The 27,074-nt window shown below is 40.1% G+C and overlaps 1 protein-coding gene and 1 long non-coding RNA gene across 3 annotated transcripts in view; both read left to right on the plus strand.

Annotated features, from left to right (window-relative positions):
- The window catches only part of CENPI (centromere protein I), a 65,415-nt gene that overhangs the window by 12,846 nt on the left and 25,495 nt on the right, over nt 1–27,074 (plus strand). For both annotated transcript variants that reach the window (XM_028841983.2, XM_028841984.2), the window contains exons 7-15: nt 11,286–11,334; nt 11,623–11,669; nt 17,612–17,701; nt 17,997–18,125; nt 18,357–18,524; nt 19,559–19,679; nt 20,823–20,914; nt 23,064–23,181; nt 23,269–23,333. In XM_028841983.2, coding sequence (XP_028697816.2) covers nt 11,286–11,334; nt 11,623–11,669; nt 17,612–17,701; nt 17,997–18,125; nt 18,357–18,524; nt 19,559–19,679; nt 20,823–20,914; nt 23,064–23,181; nt 23,269–23,333 — 879 coding nt within the window. The remainder of the gene's footprint in view (nt 1–11,285; nt 11,335–11,622; nt 11,670–17,611; nt 17,702–17,996; nt 18,126–18,356; nt 18,525–19,558; nt 19,680–20,822; nt 20,915–23,063; nt 23,182–23,268; nt 23,334–27,074) is intronic.
- LOC144338710 (uncharacterized) lies at nt 23,627–26,634 on the plus strand. The gene is made up of 2 exons (XR_013413028.1): nt 23,627–25,224; nt 25,905–26,634. It is a non-coding gene; the product is annotated as an uncharacterized LOC144338710 (long non-coding RNA).

A 27,074-nucleotide genomic window follows, 5' to 3' on the forward strand; every position in this document is an offset into this window, starting at 1 on the left:
ACATTTTCTTGATTAACACTGCAAAAGCCTCATCAAAATTAATGAGAAGGAGAGGATTACTTTTCATGAGTGCCAATGGAGTGATTTTTATTAAATAGCATAATTATTTCCCTTAAAAACATTAATAACTTTAAGAAATCAATCTACTGTCCACCTGGAAGACTTTCAAGGACCATCAGTAGTTCACAGACCGTGTGAATCACTCGTCTAACTGTATTTCTCTTGCCTTTGGGAAGGGAATTCATTTATTGATTTTATTTTTTAAAATGATGTTTCCAGTGTGTTCATTGCATTGTTCTAGGCACTGTAGAAGATTCAAAGTTTAGCATAGGGTTTCTATACTCCAGGAACTTGAAATCTAGTTGGGGAATTAAGGAAATAACATAAATTATCAAAAACAGCATATGAGAGTTTGAAGATAATAATTGCTATAATATTTCCAGGAAGGAAGAAAGCACTGTAACTCAAAATGATTAGTTAAGAGCACCATAAAGTATGTGGGTGTTGAGCTGGGCCTCACAGGTTGAATAGGATTTGGGATTTGGTGACAGAAAATGATATTTGATATGATGGGAATATTTCAAGCAAAGTCGTGAGGTGTGTAAATTGTGTTTTAGGAGACCTTAAATAGACCAGCCTGACTTAATTGGCGATGGTGTTAGGTGGTAAGGCTGAAAAAGTTGGGTGAAGACAGATTGTAGAGGTCTTCCAATGTGATGCTAAGGAATTTGAACTTTATTCAGTGGGTAAATCACTGAATATTTTTGGCTGGAATATGTTGAAAGCAGCTCTGTAGGAAGCTGTATCTAGTAGTGCCCAACAATGTGAATTAAGAGAGAGGCCGAAGGCAGGAATACTAGTTAGGAAGCTGACATGATAATCTAGGTATAACATGATGTCGTAGACAAGAAATTCTCAAATATGGTCTGTGGACCCCCTGGGGCTTCCTAAGACCCTTTCGGGAAGTCCAGGAGGTCAAAATTATTTTCATAATAAAACCAAGGTATTATTTGCCATTTTCACTTTGTTGACCTTAGCACTGATGGTGCTAAAGCAATTCTGGGTAAAACTACTGGCCATTTAACATGAATCAAGGCAGTGGCACCAAACTGTACTAGCATGTTCTTTATTATGTTCTTCATTGTGGTAAAAAAACAAAAATGCTAATTTCACTTAAGAATGTCAAGTGTAGGCCGGGCGCGGTGGCTCAAGCCTGTAATCCCAGCACTTTGGGAGGCCGAGACGGGCGGATCACGAGGTCAGGAGATCGAGACCATCCTGGCTAACACGGTGAAACTCCGTCTCTACTAAAAAATACAAAAAACTAGCCGGGCAAGGTGGCTGGCGCCTGTAGTCCCAGCTACTCGGGAGGCTGAGGCAGGAGAATGGCATGAACCCGGGAGGTGGAGCTTGCAGTGAGCTGAGATCCGGCCACTGCACTCCAGCCTGGGCGACAGAGCGAGACTCCGTCTCAAAAAAAAAAAAAAAAAAAAGAATGTCAAGTGAAGCATAAAAATTAACTCAATAGTTTTATTAAATCTCTACGTCTTTAATATTCTGTGTAATGAAATGGCAAGTACAAACAAAGTCCTGCATACTAAAGTACAATGGTTATTCTGAGGAAAAGCATTTGTGTGATTGAGTTGTGAGCCAAACTAGCTCCATTTTTATTTGAAAGAATGACTGATGGCCAGGCGCAGTGGTTCACACCTGTAATCCCAGCACTTTGAAAGGCCGAGGCAGGCGGATCACAAGGTCAAGAGATTGAGACCATCCTGGCCAACATGGTGAAACCCCGTCTCTACTAAAAATAGGAAAATTAGCTGGGCATGTTGGCGCACACCTGTAGTCCCAGCTACTTGGGAGGCTGAGGCAGGAGAATTGCTTGAACCCAGGAGGCAGAGGTTGCAGTGAGACGAGATCACGCCACTGCACTCCAGCCTGGCGACAGAGTGAGACTCTGTCTCAAAAAAAAAAAGAATGACTGACATACGAACCATAGTTATACAGACTTGGGTACTTGGAAGATGTTTTCTTGAAAATGAACAAAACAAGCCTGTTATTCAAAGAAAACAACTGGCCGTATCTGTTGCCAGTGATAACATTTGAGCATTCAAGTGAAAAATTAAAGTTTAGAAAATTTGTATCTGCCACTATGAACCTGACAGCTTTCAGATACCTGAAAGACTTTTGTAATAATTGGTGATGGTATTAATGTTGTGATTTTTAGTTACCATATAATGAAATGTGTCAGCATTTGGAAGCTCAGTATAACTCAGCCAATATTTTCCTGATGAACAAGTATGATGTTCTAAATTCATAAATGGGTAAAAGAACCCTTTAAAATACAAGATACATCAACGAATTTTAATGGAACAGAGTACAGAGCTTTTATTGAGAGTGTTTCAGATTCCACATTACAGCTACCCCTTAAGAAACTACCACTTGTCAAGTTTTGGTGTAGTAGCAAAGACTAATATCCATAATTTTCTGAAAAGCCTTTTAAACTGTTCCTACCTTTTCCAACTATATATCTGTGTGAGGCTGGATTTTCTTCATGCAATTCAATCAAAACATAATAGAATTAATATAGAAGCACAGATTCCAACTGTATTCTCTTAAGCCAGAGACATTAAAAAGATTTGTAGAAATGGGCTGGGCGTGGTGGCTCATGCCTGTAATTCCAGCACTTTGAGGAGGCCGAGGCAGGCAGATCACTTGAGCTCAGGAGTTCGAGACCAACTTGGACAACATGGTGAAACCCCATCTCTACAAAATATACAAAAATTAGCTAGGTGTGGTGGTATGTGCCTATCGTCCCAGCTACTTAGGAGGCTGAGGCAGGAGGATCGCTTGAGTCCAGGAGGCAGAGGTTGCAGTGAGTTGAGATCATGCCATTGCATTCCAGCCTAGTGAGACCTCATCTTTACTGGGGGAAAAAAAAAAAAAGCTGGGTGTGGTGGCGTGCACTTGTAGTACCAACTACTTGGGAGGCTGGGGCGGGGGGCAGAAATCATTTGATCGTTTGAGCCTGGGAGTTGGAGGCAGCAGTGAGCTGTGATGGTGCCATTGTATTCCAGCATGGGTGACAGAGCAAGAACCTGTCTCAAAAAAAAATATTCTCAGTATTATTTCTAACCTGGTGAGTGTTGACAGACATTACCCAGAAAAACAAAAAGCAATTTTGGGGTCCTCTAATTTTTTTTTTTTTTTGAAACAGAATTTTGCTCTTTTGGCCCAGGCTAGAGTACAATGGCGTGATCTCAGCTCACAGCAACCTCCACCTTCTGGGTTCAAGAGATTCTCCTGCCTCAGCCTCCCAAGTAGCTGGGATTACAGGCACCTGTCAGCACGCCCGGCTAATTTGTTTGTATTTTTAGTAAAGATGGGGTTTCACCATGTTGGCCAGGCTGGTCTTTAACTCCTGACCTCAGGTGATCCACCGGCCTCGGGCTCTCAAAGTGCTGGGATTACAGGTGTGAGCTACCACACCAGCCAAGGGGTCTTCTAATTTTTTTTTTTTTTTTTGAGACGGAGTCTCACTCTGTTGCCGTGCCCGGCTGATAATTAGTTTATTTACCTCGGTGTAGTGATTATAGTAGAAATAAATTCAGATATCTTATTTTGAGATATTCTAAATGAGCTTTTTTTTTTTTTTGACCCTAGTTTTTTTCCTATTCTTGTTTGGAAGTCACCTAAGTGTTTTTGTACCTACTTAACATGCATACTTTAAGTCTAAAGGTAACTGGCATCTGTACCTTTATCTTACAGGATACAAAAACCTCAGGATGCTTTAACTCTCTTTTTCTTGTTCTTTTTTTTCTCTTCGTGTCATATGGTGCAGAAGAATGCTTTAGCTCTCATCACACTGCTCCTGGCTTATATGCTGTTGTTGTCTGGTTTTAGTTTTACCTTGTTTTTCTCCATCCCTTTACACACACACACACACACACACACACACACACACAGAGTAGGTGGTTTTTTTTCCTTTTGAGACAGAGTTTCACGCTTGTTGCCCAGGCTGGAGTGCAATGGTGCGATTTTTTGTATTTTTAGTAGAGACAGGGTTTCTCCATGTTGGTCAGGCTGGTCTCAAACTCAGGTGATCCACCTGCCTCAGCCTCCCAAAGTGTTGGGATTACAGGCGTGAGCCACTGCGCCTGACCAATATTATTTTTACAGTTGATAATTGTTTAGATTTGCCCACATATCTCCCAGTATCTTTGCTCATCATTTGTTTTTGCATCTCACACCTTCAAGATGAGATTATTTTCCTTTGGCTAAAAGTGTATTTTTTATTCTTTCATTGAAAATCTTTTGATGGCAAACTCTTTGTCTGAAAATGTCTCTACTTTGCCCTTGTTCTTGAAAACTGGTATTGGTGTATGTAGAATTCTAGAATGACAGTTAAATTTTTTCAGGATACTGACAATATTATTCCACTGGCTCCTTGCTTCCATCATGTTATTGAATCAGTCTAATTGTAATCCTTTTTTTTCTTTTCTCTCTAGCTACTTTTAAAAAGCAGCTTTAGGCCAGGCGTGGTGGCTAACACCTGTAATCCCAGTACTTTGGGAGGCTGAGGGGGGCGGATCACTTGAGGTCAGGAGTTTGAGAACAGCCTGGCCAACATGGCGAAACCCCGTCTCTACTAAAAATACAAAAATTAGCCAGGCATGGTGGCAGGCACCTCTAATCCCAGCTACTTGGGAGGCTGAGGCAGGAGAATCGTGTGAACCGGAGAGGCGGAGATTGCAGTGAGCCGAGATTGCACCACTGCACCCTCCAGCCTGGGTGACAAGCGAGACTCTGTCTCAAAAAAAAAAAAAAGACAAACACAGCTTTATTGAGATTTAATTCACATACTCCACAATTCACCCATTTAAAGTATTCAATTTACTGATTTTAAGTATAGTCACAGGTATGTACAACCATTTCAGCATAGTCAATTTTAGAACATTTTCATCATTTCAAAAAGAAAAAAAAGAAACCCCATACCCTTTGCTATCACTCCCATCTCTCTATTAACCCCCTAGCTCTAAGCAACCCCTAATCTAATTTTCTGTCTTTATAAGTTTGCCTATTTTGGACATTTTATATAAATGAACTAATGTAATAATGTGGTCTTTTATGACTTGCCTCTTAGCAAAATGTTTTCAAGTTTCATCTGTGTTATAGCATGTATTAGTACTTTTTTTTTTCCCCCTCCCGAGATGGAGTTTCACTCTTGTTGCCCAGGCTGGAGTGCAGTGGCGCCATCTTGGCTCAGTGCAACCTCCGTCTCCCGAGTTCAAGCTATTCTCCTGCCTCAGCCTCCTGAGTAGCTGGGATTACAGACATGTGCCGCCACGCCTGGCTAATTTTTGGTATTTTTAGTAGAGATGAGGTTTCTCCATGTTGGTCAGACTGGTCTTGAACTCCCGACCTCAGGTGATTTGCCTGCCTTGGCCTCCCAAAGTGCTGGGGTTACAGGCATGAGCCACCGTGCCTGGTGTATTAGTACTTAAATTTTTTTTTTTTTAATTTATTTTTTGAGACAGAGTTTCACTCTTGTTGCCCAGGCTGGAGTGCAATGGTGCGATCTCAGCTTACTGCAACCTCCGCCTCCCAGGTTCAAGTGATTCTCCTGCCTCATCCTCCCGAGTAGCTGGGATTATAGGCATGCGCCACCATGCCTGGCTAATTTTTGTATTTTTAGTAGAGACGGGGTTTCACCATGTCGGCCAGGCTGGTCTCAAATCCCTGACCTCAGGTGATCTGCCTTCCTTGGCCTCCCAAGGTGTTATTATTACAGGCTTGAGCCACCGAGCCCGGCCATTTATTTTTTTTCATTATTTCTATATATTTTTTTTTTTTTTTAATTTGGGATGGGGTCTCACTCTTGTGCAGGCTGGAGTGCAGTGGCACTATCATGGCTCTCTGCAACCTCGATTGATCAGCCTGGGTGACGAGCGAGACTCTGTCTCAAAAAAAAAAAAAAACCCCAAAGACAAACACAGCTTTATTGAGATTTATTTCGCATACCATACAATGAGTCATTCACTTCATCATTCAAAGTAGCTGGGACCACAGGCATGCACTACCATGCCCAACTAATTTTTAAAGTTTTTCTAGAGACAGAGTCTCACTATGTTGCCCAGGCTGGCCTTGAACTTCTGGCCTTAAGCAATCCTCCTGCCTCGGCCTCCCAAAGTGCTGGGATTATAGATGTGAGGCACTGTGCCTGACCCTCACCATTTTAAAACTTTTTTGGTGTATATATCAGTGACATGTATTACATTCACAGTGTCGTGCAAGCATCACCACTATCTATTTCCAAAACTTTTTCATTACTCTAAACTGAAATTTTCTAACCATTACACAGTAACTCCCTATTCCCTCTTTCCCCTGTTCCTAGTAGCCTCTAATCTACTATCTGTCTCTATGAATTTGCCTATTCTAGTCACCTCATATAAGTGGAATCATACAGTATTTATCCTTTTGTGTCTGGCTGCTTTCATTTATCATAATGTCTTTAAGGTTCATTCATTTGTACCATGTATCAGAACCTCATTCCTTTTTATGGATGAATAATATTCTACTTCATATATATGCAGTCAGCCCTCTGTGTCTGAGGGTTCTGCATCCATGGATTCATCCAATTACTGATTGAAAATATTAAAAGATATAGATAACAATAAAAAATACAAATAAAAAATGCAGTGTAATAACTATTTACATAGCATTTACATTATATTAAGTATTATAACTAATCCAGAGATGATTTAAAGCAAGCTTGTCCAACCCACAACCCAGGATTGCTCTGAATGAGGCCCAACGGAAATTCGTAAGCTTTCTTAAAACATTATGAGAGTTTTGGGGGGATTTTTTTTTTTTTTTTTTTTTTTTTGAGACGGAGTCTCGCTCTGTCACCCAGGCTGGAGTGCGGTGGCCGGATCTCAGCTCACTGCAAGCTCCACCTCCCGGGTTCACGCCATTCTCCTGCCTCAGCCTCCCGAGTAGCTGGGACTATAGGCGCCCGCCACCTCGCCCGGCTAGTTTTTTGTATTTTTTGGTAGAGACGGGGTTTCACCGTGTTAGCCAGGATGGTCTCGATCTCCTGACCTCGTGATCCGCCCGTCTCGGCCTCCCAAAGTGCTGGGATTACAGGCGTGAGCCACCGCGCCCGGCCCGGGGGATTTTTTTTAAGCTCATCAGCTATCATTAGTGTATTTTATGTGTGGCTCAAGACAGTTCTTCTTTCAGTGTGGCCCGGAAAACAAAAGACTGGGCACCCCCTGATTAAAGTATACAGGAGGATGTGCATAGGTTATATGCAAGTACTACACAATTTTATATAACAAACTTGAGAATCTGTAGAGTTTGATACGGTGGCGGAGAGGGGAAGTCCTGGAACCAATCCCCTGCTGATAACAAGGGATGATTATATCTCATTTTGTTTATCCATTCATCTGTTGTTGGACATTTGAGTTGTTCCCACCTTTTGGCTATTGTGAATGATGCTGTGTTGAATATTGGTATATAAATATCTGTTCAGGTTCCTGCTTTTTCAGTTCCTTTGAGTGTATACCTAGGAAAAAAATTACTGTATGATATGGCAATTCTATGTTTAGCTTTTTGAGGAATCGCCAAACTCTTTTCCACAGTGGCTGTACCATTTTTCATTCCCTCCAGCAATCTATAACAGGGTTCAAATTTCATCGCATCCTCACCAATACTGGCTATTTTATCTGACTTGATTATAGCTATGCTAGTAGGTGTAAAGTAGTCTTTCATTGTGGTTTTGATTTGCATTTCCCTGATAACTAATGATATTGAGCATCTTTTCATGTGCTTATTGACCATTTGTATACCCTCCCTGGAGAAATGTCTGTTAGGATCCTTTGCCCACTTTTAAATTGGGTTGTTCATTATCCTATAGAGTTGTAAGAGTTCTTTCTGTATTCTAGATACAAGTCCCTGGATACAAGATATATGATTTACCTGGGAGTTACAACTAAGCTAGAGCCACTTTAAGTTATTCTCTTTAGGTTTTCCAGGCCATCCCATTTGTGTAAATTCAAACTGCAGATATATATAGATATAGATATAGATATATAATTTTTTTTTTTTTTTTTGAGACAGAGTTTTGCTCTTGTTGCCCAGGCTGGAGTGCGATGGCGCGATCTTGGCTCACTGCAACCTCTGCCTCCTGGGTTTAAGCGATTCTCCTGCCTCAGCCTCCTGAGTAGCTAGGATTACAGGCATGCACCCCCATGCCCGGCTAATTTTGTATTTTTAGTAGAGACGGGATTTATCCATGTTGGTCAGGCTGGTCTCGAACTCTTGACCTCAGGTAATCTGCCTGCCTTGGTCTCCCAAAGTGTTGGGATTACAGGCATGAGCCACCATGCCTGGCCAAACTGCAGACATTTTTTGAGCTGGCTTGTGGTTACAAATTCTTGGGAAAGGTTTTATTTTCCTTTCACCCATTCCCAAGGTCAAGACAAGCAAGTTTACTTGCTGTTCTGTTCAACACAGTGGGGTTTTAATTTCACAACCATACACTTAGTGTGTAGCTCTTGGGGATTCCAGTTTTTTATTATAATAGATCCTCTGCATAATCTACACATTGGGTGGGTCCTAAGCTTTATCCTCTGCCCACCCTACCCCTGCCTCCCGTTGTAGCTATTAAAGTCGTAAGTTCAAAGTTTTTAAGGTTTGGCAAGAAATATTGGTGAGAAACCTTGTTTAATATTTAGTGTTTCTACTTTCACTTTGTTTTTGGGAACTGCAGATTCTTGCTTTCATGCCAGCTCTGAAACATGCTTCAACCGCTGGATATGATGTCAAAAACATTGCTAAGTTGGCAGGAAAGCAGTCAGGGTCATTCGGCGAATCTAATACACAGTATTTCTATAGATGGTTATCAGGTCATTGGAATTGAGGTCAGTAAACTCTAAGACTACGGTGATTTGTTGATAGGGACATTAAAGTCGTCTGGCATGATATTGGAATTAGAGTTAGAGCTGAAAACTGAGTGAGATGCCCAAATCCTCATGGAATTTTGGGGAAGGTACTAGGTTAGTAGTGAGCTGACAAGGTATAGGTAAGGTAGAGGTAGTAAAGTTGGGTGAAGTAAGTCTCAGAGGAGGTCTTTTTCTATACAAGGGTGAAGGAGTGGTAACATTGGAAGTGTCGATAGAAAGTAAGGATGCAGGATGCTTATCCCTGCTGCATGTCTTGTGGTGCACAGGTGTGGTTGAATGACAAGTGGTACGTCATTGTCTCTCTCTTAACCTTTGACATCTCTCTTAACCTCATATTGTTTCTGTTCATAAACTGACCAAATTGCAATACAAATGAATTCTGTATTTAAACATACTTTGTAAAGAATAGGAAATAAGAAGATATGCTTTCTCCTTTCCTCTAATAGCTCAATGGACTGAGTTCTTCCAGGCAGGGACTAAGCCTTTTATAACCCAAGTACTTATTAAAGTACTTGCCATTGAAATAGCAAAAACTGCAATTACTTTTGCACCAACCTAAATATTTGACAGGCAATTTTAAAATAATTAATATATATGAGTTTTTCCTTTCTACATGTGATTAAAAGAGAATGTCAGATTTCCTATAATGCTGGAGTCTAGGGCAAGTGATTGTGTAACACTCATTTCATATTCAACATGATAGTGTTGCTAATAGTTCATATCCTTAAGCGTATGAGGTAACACATTTTTTATACTGAAAATTGCTATTCTCTGGGTAGCATATGGCAGACATGGTCATAACATGTATTCTTTCTTTTAAAAAAAGAGTCCAGCCAGGCATGGTAGCTCACACCTGTAATCCCAGCACTTTGGGAGGCCAAGGCGGGCAGATCACCTGAGGTCGGGAGTTCGAAACCATCCTGAACAACGTGGAGAAACCCTGTCTCAACTAAAAATACCAACTTAGCCGGGCGTGGTGGTGCATGCCTGTAATCCCAGCTACTCGGGAGGCTGAGGTAGGAGAATCGCTTGAACCCGGGAGGCGGAGGTTGCAGTGAGCCGAGATCATGCCATTGTGCTCCAACCTGGGCAACAAGAGTGAAACTCCGTCTCAAAAAAAAAAAAAAAAATCCATATCTAAATTCATGCTTATTAAAAATATGTTTAGATTCTTTCTCAAACCATTTCTAAGTACAGAAGAGGCAATATGGAATATGCTGTAGTTTAGACTTTAAAGTTTAGAGTCATGACTACAAAAATACAAATTTTTGTTTAAAGAAAGTCTTTGCTCTTGTTGCTTTCTCTAGTACTATTAAATACTTTATTTTTTCACTTTCCTGTTATTTAGAGAAGGTGTTGGCAAACCTTTTCTTAAAGGGATAGATAATACATATTCTGAGCATGAAGGCCATATTGTCTCTGTTGCAACTATTCAAGTCTGCTGGTGTGGTGTGCAAGCAACTGTGGACAATAATAAATTAATGAATGTGGCTGTGTCCCAGTAAAACTTTATTTACAAAAACAGGTAGACCATGGTTTCCTGACCCCTGATCTAGAGTAAGACCTCAACAGATGGACACTGAAAATGAAATGGTAGAAGGGAATCAGTCATTCAATAATTTAATTAGCAAATTGAGTGCATGCTATTTGCCAAACTGAAGACTAAGCTGTTAACTAAATTCTTGTATATATACTGACTGGAATATGAAGCATCATTGAAAATGATAATTTTGAAGAATAAACAACATGGGAAAATGGTTTGAAATAGGAAATCAGGATAAAAGTTTCAAGTTTATGTCTTAATAAGTATGGGCCAGGTACAGTGGCTCATGCCTATAATCCTAGTACTTTAGGAGGCTGAATCAGGAGGATCACTTGAGACCAGGAATTAGAGACCAGCCTGGGCAACATAGTGAGACCTTGTCTCCACCAACTAACAATACATACATACATAAAAATATTGAAAGAAATAACAAAAATTCATGCATTCCTTTCAATATTTGTATGAATTTATACAAATAGATGGATAGGATAGATGGTAGAAGGATGATAGGTAATTCTGTTTTTCAAATTGTCTGCAATATCTTTACATTCCAAAAATACCTAAAAAATGACCTAATGAGATGCTGATTAAAACTATTGTTTTTTTATCACTATATAGTAGGAAAAAGAGACTCTTTGTAAAACTATTGTTCAGTGAAGTCCTGAAGGTTTTTTACTTAATCAGTGTAAGATTGACATTTGAGGAAAATGTGTTGCCCCTCTGTTCAAGACATATTATCATTTCTCTTAATTTTTTTTTTTATGTTTTAACAGTGCCCTTATGTTTGCCATTTGTTATATTTACTTACCAAAAAAGAGAATGGTGAGTATTTTCATTACAGTTGTATTGCACATTGTGGAATTAGCATTTGTATTGGCCTTTATAAAGTTAAAATAACTATTAGCATTAGTTATATGACAGAAGTCATTTTGTGGAAATTGCTTTTTAGTACTTTAAGAGCATCTGCTCAATGGTGTAACTGAACAGGGTATTTATTTTCTTGATATGTTATAAGAAGAAACTGTATGAACTGCATGGTGGTTAAATATAACCGATTTCTTTTTATTCTGAATCCAAATGCATGGTACCTCTTTCCTTTATGTTTTCTAGTCAAACCATTTCGTGTGAGAAAACTGCTTGATCTTCAGGCCAAAATGGTGAGTACTGAAAAGACCTAAGACCTGCCAATGTACTATGTACCAGGTACTGAGCCAGGCATTGGGAATACAAAATCAAATAACTGGATCTTTTTTTTTTTTTTTTTTTTTTTTTAAGACAGGGTCTCACTCTGTTGCCCAGACTAGAGTGCAGTGGCACGATCTCGGCTCATTGCAACCTCCGCCTCCCAGGTTCAAGCGATTCTCCTGCCTCACCCTCCCGAGTAGCTGGGATTATAGGCACGCGTCACCACACCCGGCTAACTTTTGTATTTTTTGGTAGAGACAGGGTTTCCGCATGTTGGCCAGGCTGGTCTGGAACTCCTGGCCTCGGTGATCCATCCGCCTCAGCCTCCCAAGGTGCTGGGATTACAGGCGTAAGCCACCGCACCTGGCCTATAACTCAGTATCTTTAAGGAACTTATTTTCTGGGGAGCTCAGTCAACAAAATGAAAAATCGGAATCAGACTTGGGGTCAAGGAGGAGTGGTGATGCTTGAGAGAATTATTTTATTTTATTTTTATTTTATAGATGGAGTTTCACTCTTGTTGCCCAGGCTGGACTGCAGTCGGGCGTAAGCTCACTACAACCTCCACCTCCTGGGTTCAAGCAATTCTCCTGCCTAAGCCTCCTGAGTAGCTGGGATTACAGGTGCCCGCCACCATGCCCAGCTAATTTTTTGTATTTTTAGTAGAGACAGGGTTTCATCATGTTGGCCAGGCTGGTCTCGAACTCTTGACCTCAGGTGACCCACCTGTCTCAGCCTCCCAAAGTGCAGGGATTACAGGCATGAACCACTGCACCCGCCCTGCTTGAGATAATTTTTAAGGGATGAATAGGATTTAAGTAGGCAAAGAAGGGAGAGAAGGGCATTCCTCCCAGAGGGAACAGCATGAGCAAAGACATGGAGATGTCAAACAGCAAACATTGTTTAGGGAGCTGGGTTGGTATGGCTGTAACAGTAAGTGTTAGGGAGTGGTCATAAATGAATTTATATTTTGTATGGATGTGATCTAGGAAAGCTTTTTTTTTTTTTTTTTTTTTTTTTTTTTTTGAGATGGAGTCTTGCTCTGTTGCCCAGGCTGGAGTGCAGTGGTGCGATCTCAGCTCACTGCAACCTCTGCCTCCTGGGTTCAAGCAGTTCTCCTGCCTCAGCCTCCTGAGTAGCTGGGACTACAGGCGCACACCACCATGCCAGGCTAATTTGTGTATTTTTAGTAGAGACGGTGGTCTCATCATGTTGGCCAGGCTGGTCTCAAACTCCTGATCTCAGGTTATCCATCTGCCTTGGCCTCCCAAAGTGCTGGGATTACAGGTGTGAGCTGCTGAGTCTGGCCTAGGAAAGCATTTTAAGACATTATCTTCTGGAAGCTTAAACTTCAGTATATTCTCTGACTGTTATCTCTGGTCCTTACAGCTCTCTTGCATTGTTATTTCCACTTTACCTGCCAGGTCGCAGAAGTCTGTGAAGCTTTGGATATGAAACAATAGGAAGTAATAGTGGCCATGCCTAACTGGAGCCTTCATGGCCTACCTATAGGCATTTATTGAATGAAAGACACAAACACAGAACACATTTGTGCTTCTGCAATGTGAGGTCTCCTCTTAGTGCAGTTCAATGATTATTCTTTTTTTATAGCCTTCTGTTTTAGTTCCATGGGTACAATTATTTTTTCTCAGTTCTCTGATGATATTATTGGTAATATTTTTGTCCATTTTGAATTTTATTTTACATTAATAGAAATTATGAAAAAGATATACCTTTTCCTATGTTACAGCAAAACGTTTCAATGGAATAAGACAATTCTTACCATAATAAAAGATCTTAGTACCTGGGTGCGGTGGCTCACACCTGTAATCTCAGCACTTTGGGAGGCTAGGCAGGCAGATCACAAGGTCAAGAGTTCGAGATCATCTTGGCCAACATGGTGAAACCCCGTCTCCACTAAAAATACAAAAAATAGCTGGGCGTGATGGTGGGCACCTGTAATCCCAGCTACTTGGGAGGCTGAGGCAGGAGAATTGTTTGAACCCGGGAGGTGGAGGTTGCAGTGAGCTGAGATCATGCCAGCCTGGGCAACGGGGCGAGACTCTATCTCCAAAAAAAAAGATCTCGCTGATTTGTATGAGCTGAAACACAGTGTATGTTCAAGTTAAAAAATGATTTATGAGATGATTGTCTAAAAATTTATAACAGAGACACTAAATGTGTGGTTTCATTACTACCACTCTATACAGTACATCACTAAGTTATTCCATTATCAATAAGTACCCATTTATAAAGATGCATACATAACATTGTTTTGGTTAGCTGAATTTTGATGAATTTGGGTAAGTCCAACAATATCAAACCAAGAAGGCCTAACCATGTTCATATGTAACCTAACATGCATGATAGTAACAGGCATAGTCAACATATGTGAGGAAATACATCGGATGTGTGAATTTCTGATACCTGCCAAGGCATATCCCCATCCTATGCTATCCCCATCCATGCTCCATAACGTCTATCCCCATCCATGCTCCATAACTCCCATCTATGAAGGAAACAAAACCACAAAAGTTGTCTTTCTGGTGGCAGGCATGAATGGTAGGAAGTGGGGCATTTTCCTATATACACTAGGCCCTGTCCAGAGCAATCTTTAGAACAAGAAGGGGGAATTAGGTCTCATCCTCAGGGTTGGTTCTCCTTCTACCAGGCATGAGCCTGTGTGTATACACTTTGGGCTGTGATTTTTTTCTGTTTCAAGCTTTGTCTCTGTTTCCTCATAGTTTCTGTTTTTAGATTGTTTGGTCTTTCATGGTACTTTTTACATTTAAATTTTATTTTAATTTTTTTTTAGAGATGGGGGTCTCACTTTGCACCCAGGCTGAAGTGCAGTGGCATGATCATGGCTCACTGACACCGCGAATTCCTGGGCTCAAGTGATCCTCCCTCCTCAGCCTCTAGAGTACCTGGGACTACAGGCATGCACCACCAGACCTGACTGATTTTTAAATTTTTTGTAGAGACAGGGTCTTTCTGTGTCACCCATGCTGGTCTCAAACTCTTGGGCTCAAGCAATTCTCCCGCCTTGGCCTCCCAAAGTGCTGGGATTACAGGTGTGAACCACTGCTCACCAATGCTTGGTAAAGCTTAATTGTTCATATTTAAAAGTAAAACAGTAACATGATGATTGGAAACTTGTGTGTATGAGCAGGACTTGTTCATTGTAGGATCTTGATGTTTTGTTGAGGATCCTCCCAGATGACTATGTTAATATTCTCAAAGCAGAATTCTCCTGTTTCCTGTCTTATGGGGTTGCATAGTTGTACGTACAAAATCAAGTGTATATGTGTGTGTGTGTGTGTGTGTGTGTGTGTGTATTTATAATATTATAGGGAATTGGCTCATTTGATTATGGTGGCTGGTAAGTCCAAAATCTACAGGATGGGCCAGCAGGCTGGAGACCTAGGAGAGCTGATGTTCCAGTTTGAGTTAAGTGGCAGTCTACTATAGAACCAGGAAGAACTGCTGTTGCAGATGAAGTCTGAAGGCAGTCTGTTGAACATTTTCTTCTTCTTTTAGGACCTCTTCTATTCAGGCCATCAACTGATTGGATGACACCTATCCACATTGCAGAGGGCAGTCAATTTGCTTTACTCAAAGTCTACTGATTTAAATGTTAATCATATCCAAAAAACCCTCACGGAAACACCCAAAATAATGCTTCTCCAAATATCTAGGCAGCCTGTGGACCAGCCAAATCAAAACTTAAAATTAACCATCTGATATGGTTTGGCTGTGTCTCCACCCAAATCTCATCTTGAATTATAATTCCCATAGTCCCCACATGTCATGGGAGGGACCCGATGGGAGGTAATTGAATCATGAGGGCGGTTTCCCCCATGCTATTCTTGTGATAGTGAGTTCTCACAAGATCTGATGGTTTTATGAGGGGCTTCCCCCTTTGCCCAGCTCTAATTCTTTTCCTTCCTGCCATCATGTGAAGAAGGATGTGTTTGCTTCTCCTTCCGCCATGATTGTAAGTTTCCTGAGGCCACCCTAGCCATGCGGAACTGTGAGTCAGTTAAATCTCTTTCCTTTATAAATGACCCAGTCTCGGGCAGTTCTTTATAGCAGTGTTAGAATGGGGTAATACATCATCACAGGGTATAAACCTGGCTACTGGTACTCTGAGACCTGAGCACTAGAAAGCAGTGAGAAATGGTCTTGGTATCCTCCCTTGGCTGTGCCTGGTATCCAAGTCCAGCTTCATTTTCAGAGAGTAAAGCCCTAATGTTTTGCCAGTATTGTGAAGGAATTTGGGATTCTAACTGCTTCTTATATAGCCTTTCATGCAATACTCCTGTTTTCTGACCCTCTTGCATCCCCACTTTTTAGAGATATCTGGTCCCTCAACTCATGATCCTTTCTGGGAGTTGTCAAGCAAGAATCTGATTTTTTTGAGGCTTTTTCTGTTTACACCTTAGATTTCATTTTATCTATTCTGCTAACTTGGTTTCTATTTGGCCATCTTCATTCTAGATTCCAAAATCTTATTTAGATTTCTTATATGCTGTTGTCTCCTCTCTTGTTCTCTTTGAACTTGTAGTTTGCTTTATCCTTTTTCATTCTTATTTAATTTATTTATTTATTTTTTTGGAGATGGAGTCTCACTCCGTCACTAGGCTGGAGTGCAGTGACGCGATCTCAGCTCCCTGCTACCTCTGCCTCCCAGGTTCAAGCCATTCTCCTGCCTTAGCTTCCCGACTAGCTAGCACTACAGGTGTGCACCATCACACCCGGCCTAATTTTTGTATTTTTAGTAGAGATGGGGTTTCACCATGTTGGCCAGACTGGTCTCAAACTTCTGACCTTAAGTGATACACCCACTTCGGCCTTCCAAAGTGCTGGGATTACAGGCATGAGCTACTGCGCCCAGCCACCTTTTTCATTCTTTCACTGTCTTTTAAATGGGGCTTTGGGAGAGCCCAGAGTTAATCATATGTTCAATATGCCGTTTTTAACTGGAAATCTCCCCCTTCCCTCTTTTAGTATTAACTTTTTAACAAAAAAGATAGTTTTAATTAACTAGACTATAAGTTCTAAAGGCCTCAGCACAACTAAGTATTCTCTAAAAAGCATTCTAGCTCAAAACAAACACTCTGATACTCATTACTAATGGGTGTACAGAGGTTAGGAGATATTTTCAACATAGATAAACTGGGTCATTTTGGTTTTTTAATACATTTAATTTCAAGAAGCTGTTATAAAATGGAAATATTGTATTTCTAAGCCTCGTTTGCTGCCTTACTTTGTACAGTACTCGATTCAATAACATTTTAGCATAATAAAACAATTTGGTTACTTCCTTAGAATTCATTTTAGTGGTATGCTTTCTCTGGATAGCTAGATGCATAAAACAGGTATCTAGCAGTAATCACTTCTTTCATTGTGAAATTAGTGCTTTTGTTAAAATTTGTTTCAGTTATATCAAAGCTGCTTGATTATGGCATACCAATTGTAGTTTCCTAGATAATTTTCCAATAATTATAATAATCAGGTATTAGCTTATCTTTTGGTCCTGTCTCCTTGAGGTCTAAATCAAAGATGAGTAAACTTTGAGTCCTGAGTATGCTACCAGTGAGAATAAGCTATGCTATGCTAGTAAGCATGACTGGTCAGCCTAAGGTATAGGAAGAGAAGAGAGAAAATACAAGGAAGAAGTAAAGTTGGAAAAGGTCGTAAGAGAGAAGATCACAGTTTGGAGAGAGTTGTTTTATGGTGGTTGACTTAAATGTCTGGTTACTCATTCCTTGATTTTTGATAGCATCTTCCTATAGCTATATCTCATAGTGAAATTAGGGTCTGAATATACTTTTTTCCTTCTTATTGGCATTTGTTTCCTCAGTTTCTTAATAGTCACAGAATTGAAAATGGAAAACTTATTTTATTTCAGGGAATGCAGCCTCATCTCCAGGCTTTGTTGTCGCTGTATAAGTTCTTTGCTCCTGCTCTGATTTCTGTATCTTTGCCTGTAAGGAAGAAGGTAAGGGATTAAGGAGAGAGAAATCATATTGAGATTGAAATATGTTATTTTTGGTAAAGTTAACTTACCGATTTCAACTAAAATACTGTTTGGGGAAAGTTTTTTTTAGGGATTGGCACTTCGTGTTGATCCCATTTGGTGTATTTAATAGATTACTAATCAGAAAAAAAAATAAGTGCATTTGTATGAGTGTAAAGGATTTCATAATATGTTTTCAATAATGAGGAGTTTTAGACTTTATGTTGCTCCAATTTATGGGTACCTACTCTCTTGTACTTTATATCCAAATTTATAGATATATTTTAAGAATTCAGAGAATCTGTGGAAGATGGCTCTGCTTGCCGTGAAGCAAAGAAACCAGGGACCTTCTCCAGAACCTCTGAAGTTGATATTGGGTCCAGCTAATGTTCGTCCTCTAAAAAGAGTAAATATCTAAAGCTGAAACAACTTGCATTACTTTCTTTTATTAAATCCAAGTAATAACCATTCAGATCTAAGAGGAGATTATAGATATTTAAGTACATGTCAGTTACCCAGGATTCTGTGTAAGCCATATTCAGATTCCTTTAATTGAAACACCTTAACAACTGCTTTTATATTTATGGTTTGTAGTCTGTTTAGTCCATTGATAGATTGTTTTATTATCTTTCTTCAGAAGTGGAATTCTCTCTCAATTATACCAGTGCTCAATTCCAGTAGCTGCACTAAAGAATGTGGAAAAAAAGAGATGAGTCTTTCTGATTGTCTGAATAGAAGTGGATCATTTCCACTAGAACAACTTAAAAGCTTCCCCCAACTTTTACAGAATATCCATTGCTTAGAGGTATGTGACTGGACCATGTGCTTCTTTGCATTTTCTATTTGAATTTCATAGCCTTTTTTTTTTTTTTTTTTTGAGATAGGGTCTTACTCTGTCACCCAGGCAGTGGCGTGATCTTGGCTCACTGTTACCTTGAACTCCTGGGCTTATGTGATCCTCCCACCTCAACCTTCCAAGTAGCTAGGACTATAGATGTGCATCACCATGCCTGGCTAATTTTTAAAACAATTTATATCAGGCTGGGCATGGTGGCTCACGCCAGTAATCTTAGCACTTTGGGAGGCCGAGGTGGGCAGATCACTTGAGGTCAGGAGTTCGAGACTAGCCTGGCCAAAATGGTGAAACCCCATCTCTATTAAAAATACAAAAATTGGGCTGGGTGCGGTGGCTCATACCTGTAATCCCAGCACTTTGGGAGACTGAGGCAGGCAGATCACCTGAGGTCAGGAGTTCGAGACCAGTCTGACCAACCTGGAGAAACCCCACCTGTACTAAAAATACAAATTTAGCTGGGCGTGGTGGCGCATGCCTGTAATCCCAGCCATTTCGGAGGCTGAGCAGGAGAATCACTTGAACCCGGGAGGCGGAGGTTGCAGTGAGCCGAGATCACGCCATTACACTCCAGCCTGGGCAACAAGAGCGAAAGTCCATCTCAAAAAAAAAAAAAAATTAGCCTGGCTTGGTGGTGCATGCCTGTGGTTCCAGCTACTCAGGAGGCTGAGGCACGAGAATCGCTTGAACCTGGGAGGCAGAGGTTGCAGTGAGCTGAGATGGCGCAACTGCTCTCCAGCCTGGGTGACAGAGTGAGACTCCATCTCAGAACAAACAAACAAAAAAATTATTTAAAAAATATGTTGCTCAATCTGACCTCAAACTCCTGGGCCCAAGTGACCCTCCTGCCTCAGCCTCCCAAAATTTTGGGATTATAGACATGAGCCACCATGCCCAGCCTATTTTTGTTATATATTTTCTATATGACGATTCCCTTATCCACTTTTCAGATACTTAACTGTTGATTGGTTGTTCTGTCATTGCAGCTGCCTTCTCAGATGGGCTCAGTGCTAAACAACTCTCTGCTGCTTCACTATATTAACTGTGTCAGAGATGAGCCAGTCTTGCTGAGATTTTATTACTGGTTGAGTCAAACATTACAAGAAGGTAAGAATTGAGTGAGGATGGACCAAGACAGTTAACAAATGGGTTTCTTTTATAAGGGTGCCAAATTCTAGACAACAGGAGTCTTCATATGCTGTAATTATGTCTGTGGTAATCTTATATTTAGAGCATGAATGTTTCTGTTGTTGTAATTTTAAGGCAGTAAGAAGGTGGAGGGATTTTGTTAAGGAAACACTGCTGGATGGCCACCAAAACTCACTGGGTGGCTCCACTTTGATGACTATCACAATCCAAGGATTCTTCATTTTTGTATATTCAGAAACTTGCTGTTAGGGCCCCAGAGTCATCCCGTTAATGGTAACGAAACTCAAAAGAGACAAATGTATAAGCCAGAATGTCAGCTTATTATAAAATTAATTATTTCTGGTAAACAAAATGCTCATATCTGCCAACCAGAATATCCCCTCTCTGCTGTCAGCATATATGGGAGTCAAATTTGTCATTAGAAGATTTCTTAATTATAGAATTAAAGGAAAGGGCAGTGAGAAGTCTTTCATCCAGGCCATAGTAAAGCCTGAGCATTTCATTCCTCCAATGGTGGGGGGCGGTGGGGAGGGGCAGGTATATTTCTCTAGAGATAGTATTTCTTTTGACCAAATTTGAGTGTTTCTTTACTGGATACTGGATAAGCAACTCCTGATTCTTCTGGTGGTTAAAGTTGCTTTTAGTTGGTTCCAGTCCAATTCTCCTTCTTCTGCTCTGAAGAATATGATATAGGTTATTAGATTTCCACCTACTATATTTCTGTCACTCTTACATTATACCCAGCCTACTCTAATTGAAGTTTAGGGTATTCTAAAACTTTTAATTCAGATGTTTATACTTTCTTCGATTGATTGCTATGTGATATAAAGCTTATCATATTCATTATATGTGAATTCTCTCCATTTCTATAACCTTTTCCCTATATTTACACTATAAACTTTTCCCTATATTACTAAGTTGTTGAGGAATATCTCACTATCATCTCCATGTATCTGTTCCAGTCTGCATCATGAGTTAGCTAGGATGTATGAGACTTATGGCTTTTTTACTTTGTCACTTGTCACTTTAGTGATAATTATGTTTTGTGCACTTTTTTATTGTGGTACAACTAGATGCTTATATTTACTGTTTCTGCTCTAGAATGTATTTGGTATAAGGTGAATAATTATGAACATGGAAAAGAATTTACCAACTTCCTGGATACTATCATCAGGGCAGAGTGCTTCTTACAAGTAAGATTTCACTTGCTTCTTCCACTCTCCACCACTCTTTACTAAAATTTATTTAGATATCCATTGAAAACTTTTTCTTGCCTGGCTGCAGTGGCTCACACCTGTAATCTCAGCACTTTGGAGGCCAAGGCAGGTGGATCACTTGAGCCCAAGAGTTCAAGAGCAGCTTGGGCAACACAGCAAAACCCCATCTCTACAAAGAATACAAAAATTAGCCAGGCATGGTGGCATGCATCTGTAGTCCCAGCTACTCAGGAGGATTAGGTAGGAGGATCACTTGAGCTCAGGAGGTCAAGGCTGCAGTGAGCCATAATTGTGCCACTGCACTGCAGCCTGGATCACAGAGTGAGATCGTGTCTCAAAAACAACAACAAAAAACCTTTTTTTTTTAGTATCTGACATCTTTTGTAAATAATATTTGTTCAGTTTGAAGCTCATTATAGATAAAGCTGAGTTGGACTTTTATCTTTGCACTGTTAGATTTAAAGAAAGAATATGTTGTATTATGCAAATAAAAGGGGAAAGCCTGTAATTTAAGAGAACAAACTGAAGATGTAATTAAATGTATTCAGTTAATTGAATTAGCCAGTAATGTAAATTTCATAGGGTCACTACTTATATCCTTATAATCAACAAACATTTTTTGAGCACCAAATATGTTCCAGCCAATGGACTATTTGGTCTGGGTAACCCTGAGTTGTATTTTAAGCTGCAGCTTAGGTATCAGCACCATCAAGAAACCTTCACTTATTGCCCAGTGTGGGTTAGCTCCTCGTTCTATGTGCTCCCATGGCTCCCTGTGCTTGCCTCTATCGTGACACTTTTAGCATCCATTTTTTCCACTCATTATGAGCTCCCAGCAGGCAGAAACCATGTCTAACTTTTCTTCATGTATAGATGTTCAGCTTGATTGATAAATGTTTGTGGAATAATTCTTTGTTTTTTTGTTTTTTTGTTTTTTTTTGAGACAGGGTCTTGTTCTGTTGCCCAGGCTGGAGTGTACTGGCACAATCATGGCTTACTGCAGCCTTGACCTCCTGGGCTCAATTGATCCTCCCCGCTCAGTCTAGTTAGTAGTTAGGACTACAGGTGTGCACCACCACTCCTGGCTATATTTTGTTTGTTTGTTTGTTTGTTTTTTTTTTTTTTTTTTATAAAAACGGGGATTTACCACGTTGCCCAGGCTGGTCTCAAACTCCTGGGCTTAAGCGTTTCTTCTGCCTTGGCGTCCCAAAGTGCTGAGATTACAGGTGTGAGCCATCACACCCAACCCAAGTTTTAGGGATTTGGTGTGAAACCATTTAATTGGAAGCTGGGTGCAGATGATGGTAGTGAGGAACATTAGGTTGATGTTTACGTTTCCTACTTGGGAAGATGGATGGCATTCACTGAGAAAAGAAATATAGGAGGAGCAGGCTTGGAAGGAAAGATGTTTCACTTAAGAGAGTCCTAATGGGACATCAAAGCGGTCATATCCAGTACGTAGTAAAATGATGAGTCTAGAGCTCAGGAATGAGATTTGGGCTAGAGATACAGATTTAGGAACCCTCATGTTAAAAGTGGCTTTAGCTATGATATGGATGAGATTGTACAGAGAATTCATGTCATGAAAAGAAGGTCTGAGGATAGAGTCCTGGTGCATGTCACTGTGAAAAGCTTAGGTGACAAAGGGAAAAAGGGAAGTCCCAGATCCTCATTCTGGTGGAAATATAAGCAACCTAGACATTTGAGCCTCTAAAGATGGAGCTGCCCAGAGTTAGGATTTGGTCTATGGCCTCTAATGAAATTCTAGCCCTATTACATAATATTGTATACATTTTATTGACTGTTCAAATTACTGCATGTATCCCAAGATAGTACATTTTATTTTTTAAAAAAAATTCTATAACTTTTAACCTTCTTTCCAATTGATGAACTTTTATGGTATTTGATAACTATATTGATAAAGATGGTAATGTATGCAAATACTAATCATCTCATCCTTTTTCTGAGGAAGTCTGGCACCTAACCTAAGGCTTTTATTATATTCATGACAAAAAAATTAGTCTAAGAGTGAAGCAACTATAGCACAAAATAAACTGGTTGTTTAGAGCGTAATTTTATGACTGAAGAGTTCCATATAAGGATTTACTATTCACTTGTGTTACAGGAGGGGTTTTATTCCTGTGAAGCATTCCTGTATAAGAGCCTTCCTCTCTGGGATGGCCTTTGTTGTCGGTCACAGTTCCTTCAGCTTGTGAGCTGGATTCCTTTTAGTAGCTTCTCTGGTATGTATTATGAAAATTTGGAGTCATTTAATTCAATGTACTAAGATTGAAAGGATTTTGAATAATCTTTTTTTTTTTTATTCCTAGAGGTGAAACCACTTCTTTTTGACCATCTAGCACAGCTCTTCTTTACATCAACCATTTATTTCAAGGTAACAAAAACTTGCCTTGCTTAAATTCAATAGGATGTATTATTCTATTGCTAGTGGTACACAATTCCAAACTGACATTACAGCAATGGTTTTATAATAGGATTTTCTTGGACCTGGGCTTTGAGGTGCTGCATCACTCAACTCAAAGTTAATGCATAGAATGTTCCTTTTTTAAGGCTGTGTTGCATACAGTTTTCCTGACCTGTTTCCACTTGTAGCAAATGACATAGTGAACGAACAAGTGGCAGACGCATATTAATAAAAACAAATGAACTGAGAAATACTTAGTTTGATTGTTGTAGTTTATATTTTTGTAGATACATTTATTCATTTCACAAATATTTTTTGAGCACCTACTATATACCCTTCTTGACACTGGGAATATAGTAGTGACCAAAGCAAACAAAACTCCCCTTGACATTCATATTTTATATTTATAGTAATCATCATTTTCTGCTAATAAAATTGTTCCAACCTTATATATAATATGTTACTATTTTGGGGTGGCCTCCAAGAAGACCAGTATGGCTTCCAGAAGTTCTACCTGAATGAGTTTGAGAGCCACTTTCTTATAGAATGGTTATTCCTATTCTAAAAGAGGGGCAATTAAGTAATGTTTCTTTTATAAATTTTTTTTTTTTTTTTTTTTTACCTTAAATCACTTACTGTTGGCCACATTGACAGGAAACATGTTGTCCTGGTTAGTGTTTGTCATAAATGAATGGCACTTGCTTAATTACCTATCACATTAAGTTGGATTTGAGGTCTATTTATGTTAATTGTAACTTTTACATCCTGACCAATATCATCATTCACATGATATCCACACCAATTCTCCCAGCTAATAAATTTTCAGAGACTTCAGTTTGAAATTTTTTTTTTTTTTTTTTTTTGCAATTCTCTCTCAATCTTCTAATCGGGTTATTCTTTGTTTCTTCTCTTATTCTTCCACGCTAAAGAACTGTTTAAACATTAGGCTGGACCTTAGGAAATTGCCACTTCTTGTACGTCAGAGGTGGTTAATGATTGGCAGTTTGCTGTGGTTCAACCTAATATGCATATACACATTCATACACATATATTTGAGAGTGAGAGGAGTGGGGAGAGGAAGGAAGGAAGGGAGGGAACAGACAGCAGGCTAAAAGAACTCAGGGGAATGCACAGTATTTAATTCTCAGGCCAAGAAGGAGGACAGTCTGAAGGAATCTTAAGAAATTGCCAGAGGTATAAAAATAACCAGGAGAATAATAGTTCCAAGGAAACAAAGGGAATATAGGATATCAAAAAAGAATGAAGGAATGATGTTGCTAAGTATCCCAGGAAGGTTCAGAAGGATACGGACAAAAAAAGTTTCTTTTAGAATTGACAATACAGAGGTTTTGGCTTCCTTAGTGAGTAGTTCCAATGGAACAACTTCTAGTTGTTAAGGTGGGATATGGAAATGTATTCAGAGGAGGTAGAAGTCAGATTGTGTGGGTTGAGGAGTGAGTGAAAAGTCAAGTCAAGACAATGAGTATAGAATATATTTCAAAATGTTTGACCAAAAAAAAAGTTGTAGAGAGAGCAATAGGGGGACTATGAACCAGGGGAAGTTGTTTGTTTGTTCGTTTGTTTGTTTTGCCTCTAAAATGAGAGAAACGTGAGTGTGTTTATAGATGGAGTCGAAGGAGCCAGTGGAGAAGAGGGAGAGGTTGAAAATGGAGAAAAGATTGGGGATAATTGATGGTACAAGGTTCCAGAAGAAATATGAAGGTATTGGGTTAAAACTAGGTAGTGAGATTTACTTGAATGGGTGGTTAGGAATTGGGAGGCACCATTTATCCTCTAGGACGGGAGCGAGGATGCATGGATAGGTGTATATATAGATATATTTGTAAAGTTAGAAGAAAGGGCAAGACAATTAAAGTACTTTGTGGCTAAGAATGTTAAATTTCTCAAAATAAGAAGCATGATTTACAGAATAGAATTAAGTAGGACACTCCAGGAGGGCGTTAGCTGCTTAGGACAGCCAGGAAGAAAAAAGAGCTGGTTAAAGACAAGTAAAAGGATTATTGAGCGTCATTAAGAGCCCAGCAGAAGTTGGTGATCATAAATTTGGAATGGCGCCAATCTTTGCAGTTGTGTGTTTTCTTCCACTTAGATATTGGAGAAGAGAAAGCAAATTATGAGATTGAATCAGTTTGGGTTTTGCTGGTTGAATGGAGTACAAGAGAGTTGTGATCAGCTGTGTGGTCTGGTCTAGATAGGAAAGTAAGGCCAGGAGAAGGCTGATAAACCTGAAAAAAGAGGTTAAAAATTAAGGAATTGGCTGGGTGCGGTGGCTTGCGCCTGTAATCCCAGCACTTTGGGAGGCTGAGGTGGGCGGATCACTTGAGGTCAGGAGTTTGAGACCAACCTGGCCAACGTGGTGAAACCCATCTCTACTAAAAATATAAAAATTAGCCGGGCGTGGTGGTGCGTGTCTGTAATCCCAACTACTCAGGAGGCTGAGGCAGGAGAATCGCTTGAACCCGGGAGGTGGAGGTTGCAGTGAGCTGAGAGTGCACCACTGCACTCCAGTCTGGGCAACAGAACAAGACTCCGTCTCAAAAAAAAAAAAAAAAAAAAAAAGGAATTAAGGGGCTGAATATCTCTGATGTTGAGAAACAAGAGTAGCTATAGTTGGAGTTGAGTGTGTGAGAAAGCTGAAATAGGAAGTTATAACAAAGAAAAAAATAATAGATTTTGGTGTGGTTCAGTTCAGGTTATGACAGAATCTAGTGTGTGGCTGTGGGAGTGGGTAACTAAGGTGGAGTGAAGGTGAAGGTTATTTGATTCAAAGTCAAGGAACTGTGAAGCTGAAATGTTAGGGGGATCATTTGCATGGTCACTGGTGTAACTGAGGTATTGATGGCAGGACACAATGCAGAGTTCTAAGGTCCTCAATGAATCTGGATAAGATTCCAAGTGATAGACAGCAGAGATATGAGAAGATAAAAAAATAGAGAGTAGTGTAGCTGGATAATATGAACAAAGGAGAAAGGGTTTTTTACACAAGGAAGGAGGAATAATGGTTTGGAAATAGGGTTGAAGATAACCTTTTGTATTGTGTTCAGAAAAGCAAGGGATAGCAGACTCATGAGAAAAACTGACTGTAGCAAAATGCAATCAAATATTTAGCCTAACAAATTCAGCTTTTAGTAGTAGTTTGACTAATAAGATTCTTTCTGTAGCTCACAAATTATTTGTAAACAATCTTAAGGCAATGGAAAAAAAAAACCATAATATACAAAAATCAAATGGATCCATTTCTTAGATAGAGTCTCACTCTGTTGCCCAGGCTGGAGTGCAGTGGCGTGATCTTGGCTTACTGCAACCTCCGCCTAGTGGGTTCAAGTGATTCTCTTGCCTCAGCCTCCCCAGTAGCTGGGATTGTAGGTGCCCTCCACCACACCCAGCTAATGTTTTGTATTTTTTTTTTTTTTTTAAGACGGAGTCTCGCTCTGTCACCCAGGCTGGAGTGCAGTGGCCGGATGTCAGCTCACTGCAAGCTCCGCCTCCTGGATTTACGCCATTCTCCTCCCTCAGCCTCCAGAGTAGCTGGGACTACAGGTGCCCGCCACCTCGCCCGGCTAGTTTTTTGTATTTTTTAGTAGAGACGGGGTTTCACCGTGTTAGCCAGGATGGTCTCGATCTCCTGACCTCGTGATCCGCCCATCTCGGCCTCCCAAGGTGCTGGGATTACAGGCTTGAGCCACTACG

Source organism: Macaca mulatta, chromosome X (assembly GCF_049350105.2).
Source record: "Macaca mulatta isolate MMU2019108-1 chromosome X, T2T-MMU8v2.0, whole genome shotgun sequence".
Taxonomy (NCBI): Eukaryota; Metazoa; Chordata; class Mammalia; order Primates; family Cercopithecidae; genus Macaca; species Macaca mulatta.